This window comes from Cariama cristata, unplaced genomic scaffold (assembly GCF_000690535.1).
Source record: "Cariama cristata isolate BGI_N322 unplaced genomic scaffold, ASM69053v1 scaffold30922, whole genome shotgun sequence".
Lineage (NCBI taxonomy): Eukaryota > Metazoa > Chordata > Aves > Cariamiformes > Cariamidae > Cariama > Cariama cristata.
In genome coordinates, this window is record NW_009603773.1 from 998 (window position 1) to 7,136 (window position 6,139).

General features: G+C 38.0%; 1 protein-coding gene across 1 annotated transcript; it reads left to right on the forward strand.

Moving 5' to 3' along the window:
* Positions 1 to 1,602: 1,602 nt before the first annotated feature.
* Positions 1,603 to 5,931, forward strand: SLC16A3 (solute carrier family 16 (monocarboxylate transporter), member 3). Its single transcript, XM_009695335.1, has 4 exons — positions 1,603 to 1,845; positions 2,331 to 2,474; positions 2,852 to 3,619; positions 4,939 to 5,931. The coding sequence occupies exons 1-4, from the start codon at positions 1,623 to 1,625 to the stop codon at positions 5,223 to 5,225; spliced, it is 1,422 nt and encodes a 473-aa protein (XP_009693637.1). The 5' UTR covers positions 1,603 to 1,622; the 3' UTR covers positions 5,226 to 5,931.
* The last annotated feature ends 208 nt before the right edge of the window (positions 5,932 to 6,139 follow it).

Consider the following 6,139-nt stretch of genomic DNA (forward strand, 5'->3'; position numbering starts at 1 on the left):
GAGGTATTCTGTTTTGCCTCTTGTTTAACCACTTCAGATTCTAGTTGTATGGACTTAAGACAAATTGTTTTCTGTTTATATTTGATTTGAGAAAACAAGAGGCCAAGCCAGTACTATGCGGTTTCCTGTCCTTCTTGTACAGCCCAGGGTCATAGAACAGCTATAGTCCTGGCCAGGTTTGTTTCTGCATCATGTATATAAAGTTGTTTCTTCCTACAGGTGGGGGTGCTGTTCTAAATGCCATAGTAAGTACGTTCATACAGGCCTATTAACAATCATGCATTCAGTGCTCAGTTGTCTAGACAAGTCTGCATTGACTAGATTGTTGTGCCATACATAGTCTGGTTCTGAAATGGAGCTGTAAGAACTACATAATTCCCAATGCACAACAATCACTATGCAGACCTATACTTCTGAAAGCAGAAGCATTCTTTAGTGATGAACATCTCTGATGTACAGCTGTGCTTGCACTCCTTTTAGGTACTATTGTAGAGAAACATTGACCCAATAAGAGTAATCCATTGCATTTTAAAGAAATGGTCGATTTTTGTACATATAAGATTAATGTATAACTTGTTTTTAACATTTTCAAGACTTATGTAATATGCAGACCCTACAAAAACCTAACTGCTGTGATGCAATACCTCACTGCAGTCTTCACATACGGGGACACTTTATCTGCCTTTTCAGCGTCTTTTCCCCCGCCTCCGCATCTCTCTCTTTTAAAACTTTGCAGCTTTACTGCCTAGTACATAACATTCTCATGAGAAAAGATTTTATTTTTTAGATGCAAAGGTGCTTGTGGCTGCCTATGGAAGATGTGAAAGATAAGATTAATCAACTACAGTATTAAAAACTTTTACTGATAATGTAGTAACAACAACAATGGAAAGTATTTGCTTCAGGCAGACAGTGATACTGAGCATTGCTACAGTTACTAACTCCCATCATTCACAAAAACTGCCTGTGCAGATTTTCATTGCAGTTTAGCTTATGTACTTACTTGATGCGTGAAAACTGATAGCTTATCAGAAGCTCAAAGGGATCTTTTCAAGACATTGGTGCATCAGGCCTGTATTGCTGTCCTCAGTAGGGAACAGAAAGCCTGGGTGCTTTGTCCACTGTTGCACGGAATACCTGTGATGCATTAGGATTTTGCATCCAGGTGTCCTAACTGAATAGTTCAAGAGCTTCATGTAACAAGGTCTTGTAAGAAAAATCCTGCAGGTTTTAATGCAGTAATTATTACATATTTGTGAAGGTCAAATACACCCCTGAACTGCTGTAATGGCTTCAGTTTTTCTATGAAACAGTGGTCTGGCTGAAATCCGGGTTTGACTTTGACAGCTGCGAGGAGACGTTCATTTAAAACTCAACTGTGTGCATCTCACTTTTATGTATTTTTTGCAGGCTTCATAAGGACTAAACTCAAACAAGGAATAGTTAAAATTGCACTGTATCTTCAAGATTTGATTTAAAAATAGTTCCTTATCTTATTTGTAACTTTAACTGTAGTACAATTTCTACCTGTTTTGTTTAGATTATTTTGGTTAGATAATTGTCCCAATGTCTATAGACTGTAATTGCTTTTTGTTTCTTAGGGAAAATTCTTGAGCTTCGTCATGGGAGCTGTAGTAGCGGATGATGGTCCATCTGGTGTTAAAGCCCCTGATGGAGGCTGGGGCTGGGCTGTCCTTTTTGGCTGTTTTATCATCACAGGATTCTCCTATGCCTTTCCTAAGGCAGTTAGTGTCTTCTTTAAAGAACTTATCCGGGAATTTGGCGTTGGATATAGTGACACTGCATGGATTTCCTCCATTCTGTTGGCCATGCTTTATGGAACAGGTAGGTAGTTCTCTGGTTTTGAAACAGTATTGCATCATAGAATGATGTTTGTAATACAGCCATTTACAGCATGAATCATGATTGCATATCATTACTTGTGTGCAAGTAAGGCATTCCAAAGAGTTACTATTAATCACATAAAACGAAAAGTTATTTAAGCACATTCAGATTGCATATAAAATTAAATTTCTGTAACTCAGCTACTAAAGACGATGAAAAAGAAAAATGGCATGGCGCTCTGAGGATGAAAAAGACTAAGTATTTGACTACAGAGGAAAGAACACTCTTCCGGATTGGCCTGACAGTATGGACAAAGTATGGAAGGAGTCATAGAATCATTTAAGTTGGAAAAGACCTTTAAGATCATTGACTCCAACCGTAAACCCAACACTGCCAAGTCCACCAAAGAAGAAATGCAAATTGACATAAAATCAATTGCAAAAATTGGTTTATCTTAGCAACTGTAACTTGCTCTTCTTGCCTAGGTCCGCTCTGTAGTGTATGTGTCAATCGCTTTGGCTGTCGCCCTGTCATGCTGGTGGGTGGCCTTTTTGCCTCAGTGGGGATGGTGATAGCCTCCTTCTGCACAAGCATCGTTCAGATCTATCTAACTGCAGGTGTGATTACTGGTAAGTAGTCTGCATGGTTGAAAATGAGTTAGCTAATGTCTTCGCTTTAGGCTGAAGTTTGGTATAAGTGACAAATACCTAAATCATCAGGATCATGCACATGGGCTTTTATAAAGATGACAGAGAAATGTGGAATCACACTGTCATTTAATTTTTTATGAATGTTAGTTTTTCTGGTATGTTTAATAGCCACTGCTGTAATCAGTGAAGTGTAACCATAGAGTACAAGAATATTAAGAGAGATGGAATGCTTTTAACAACGTTATCTGAGAAATCTTTTGTCCATTTGAAATAAAACTCTCTTAAGTCATGAATCAGAATTTTTTAAATAGTGATATTGTAGGCCAGTATTATTTTTTATGTACCCTCTTTTACAGGTTTGGGTCTGGCACTAAACTTTCAGCCTTCACTCATCATGTTAAACCGTTACTTTGACAAACGCCGGCCTTTAGCCAATGGGCTATCAGCTGCTGGGAGTCCAGTGTTTCTTTGTGCTCTCTCACCGTTGGGACAGATACTACAACATGAGTATGGCTGGAGAGGAGGATTCCTTATACTGGGTGGGATGCTGCTCAATTGCTGTGTATGTGGAGCATTAATGAGACCTTTGGAGCCACCCAAAAGGTCTGAAGCTACCAAAGAACCAGCTGAGAAGAAAGTGAAGAAAAAACTTCTGGATTTCAGTGTGTTTAAAGATGGTGGTTTTGTAATCTACACGCTAGCAGCATCTATCATGGTGCTTGGCCTCTTTGTTCCCCCCGTTTTTGTTGTGAGTTATGCCAAGGATTTAGGGTATCAAGACACCAAAGCAGCTTTTCTTCTGACTATTCTGGGATTCATTGATATCTTTGCTCGACCTATTTGTGGAATGGTAGCTGGTCTTAAATGGGTTAGACCACGCTGTGTCTACCTCTTCAGTTTTGCTATGATTTTCAATGGCTTTACAGATCTCATGGGTTCTATGTCTGTTGATTATGGTGGCTTGGTGGTCTTTTGCATTTTCTTTGGCATTTCTTATGGAATGGTAGGTGCTCTTCAGTTTGAAGTTCTCATGGCTATTGTTGGTACTCAGAAGTTTTCCAGTGCTATCGGTTTAGTGCTCCTGGCAGAAGCTATGGCTGTTCTAATCGGTCCACCATCAGCAGGTAAGTATTCCACTTAGTTCAGAATTCAAAACCATGTGCATTGCATCCATTTACACAAATTGTATGATAAGGGAGCAGAGAAAAAAGACAACATAAATCACTTGTTAAGTGCATATTGTGCTAGCATTGCACATGCTTCAGTGACATTCTGCAGTTACAATCTGAGATAGTCCAAGACAGGGTGGGATGAATCTTTTCCTTCTTGGATCTATTTCAGGATTGCTTGAATTGCCAGCTGGAGATGCTGCTCTTTCTCCACTGAAAGCCTACACTAGACCTCTTATTAATACATGGCTAATATTGTATGAGATTAGTTTCACACACACAGTGAATAACTTTTGTGAAGTTCAGACCTCTTTGGAGTTGGGATTCAGAATATGGAAGCTGTCAATTTTCTTTGGAAAGTACTAGGATAGCTTCTCTATACCCATGGTAGATTTGGAGGAAGAAAGAAAACATCAGAAGGAGGAGGAAAAAAAAAATCGTACAAGGAGGACTATAAAACTGGACTGATTTAGTCCCCAAGAATAAGGAGACATTACAAAATATTCAAATTCATTCATTTGAATTAAAAATTGCAAATTAATTACTAATCAAAGAACATAAATTTTACAGACCCTCAACTAAAAAAAACCAAATCACCCACCCACCCGTTCACTGCCGCAAGATGTTTACTGTTTAAACCCGACACTAAAAAGCATCAAGTATCTTTATTGTGACAGAATCCCTCATGGAAAAAAACAGTACTATGCACTACTTCCTCTGATCTTCACATTTGGAGAGGCACTTCCTTCACATCCTCCCTCCTGTTCTTTCACCTCCACCAAGTCATGTGAAAATTTAACTTGACTAAAGCAACAGACTCAGTCAATTACTCCAGACCAACTACTAAATAAGATTTGTGTTTTAAGCAGACAGTGCACTGCCCCTGTAGGAAAGGATATGAGATTGCGAGTGAGAGGAAGCTGATGATACAAATCCCAGCCATGGATGCACACATTTTGATCTGAAACACATGGCACTTGTCATCTCTTGCATATGAAGGCTAAGCTGGTTTTATTCCAGTTGAATTGCATGGCTCTGTGTGTGCAGGGGAGTATGTGTTTCAGGATGTCATGTAATGTCAGTGAATGTTAAACTGAATTGAAATAATTGAGAAATATTTTGTTACAAACTTGTTAAAATGTTATTTCAAAAAACTTGCTTAGATAGTCATGGTACTTCTAGACAGGAGTAATTTAAATGTTTAAAAAAAGCAGAAAAAAATTCATTGCAAGATAGTAACTTTTGTTAATTACCTGGAATGTTGTCTTTTTCAGGAAAACTCTTGGATGCAACAGGGAGGTATATGTTTGTTTTTATTATTGCTGGAATTGAAGTTACCACCTCAGCACTTGTATTGGCCTTGGGAAATTTCTTCTGCATTAAGAAAAAATCAGAAGAACCACAAACAAAAGAAGAAGCAGCAGAAAGAGAGGAATTAAACAAATCTGAAGACAAAACTCCTGAAGACGCCAAGGTGGACTCTATTGAAGTGGAGCAGTTTCTGAAAGAAGAGCCTGAAAAAAATGGCGAAGTTGTAACTAACCCAGAAACATGTGTGTGAGCATGACAGAAAACCAACAAAGCATTTAGAAAAGAAAGATTTTCAACACTATTTATTTTAGAAATACAGCTAGTTTAGGGCTGGGCCATCTGCTTTATTAACTGGAGGCCAGTCAGCTCATCAGGTCTCTCTGGAAGCTGATTAGCTAGACAACCTTTTATCGGAAAATTAGCTTTATCAGTAAAAGGTGGAGCATTGTGGTTATACTTTTTATGTAAACTAAAAAGCTTTTATAAACACAAGTAGAGTCTTGCTATGCATCACCAGAAACTGCTCACTTGGAAAAGATATAGGATGAATCTATTTTAAGAAAAGTGAAATTATATGTATGTTTTCAGACAATATTGGTGAAGTCGCTGTGTTGTGCAGCTAAATATAATTTCCCTTTCTGTATTCTTTGTGAGGGGGAAAGAGCTTGAGATGGAGAAAAATCTCAGGAACTTAAAGGTCTCCATTAGGTTTTTGAATTTCTTACTTTTTTAGATTTTTAGATTAATTGGCTCAGCCCTAATTTAATTTTGATAATATCTGTTAGTTTGATTTATGTAAATGTATTTCTGAGTTTTGTCTAGACCTGTAATGTTTGTAATTATCATCTGGAAATACTGTATGTGGAAAGGCACATTACAGCTACTGTCCTTAGCAGATCACAGACGTGGTATTCTGAGGTAGTACTAAAAGAAAAGAAAATCAGTAGAATCGCTCCTGACAGGCTGTAAGCAAACAAATTTAGCCTATGTTTACATACATGGTTTCCAGTACAGTTTCCCTGCAGCACTGAAAAATATTACAAGTAATATGGAGAAGATGGGTATTAGGTTTAGTAGAATCTTCTGAAAGAGCGTCCATTTTGTGTATAAAAGAAACAGTGTAAGTTCCCAGATGACCTATAAATTAGAGTGGGTAGAGTCAGG

Coding starts and splice junctions, on each gene's coding strand:
- SLC16A3 (XM_009695335.1), top strand. CDS start 1,623: ATGGGAGCTGTAGTAGCGGATGATGGTCCATCTGGTGTTAAAGCCCCT. Junction 2,475..2,851: donor AACTGCAGGTGTGATTACTG/GTAAGTAGTCTG, acceptor CCTCTTTTACAG/GTTTGGGTCTGGCACTAAAC. Junction 3,620..4,938: donor AATCGGTCCACCATCAGCAG/GTAAGTATTCCA, acceptor TGTCTTTTTCAG/GAAAACTCTTGGATGCAACA.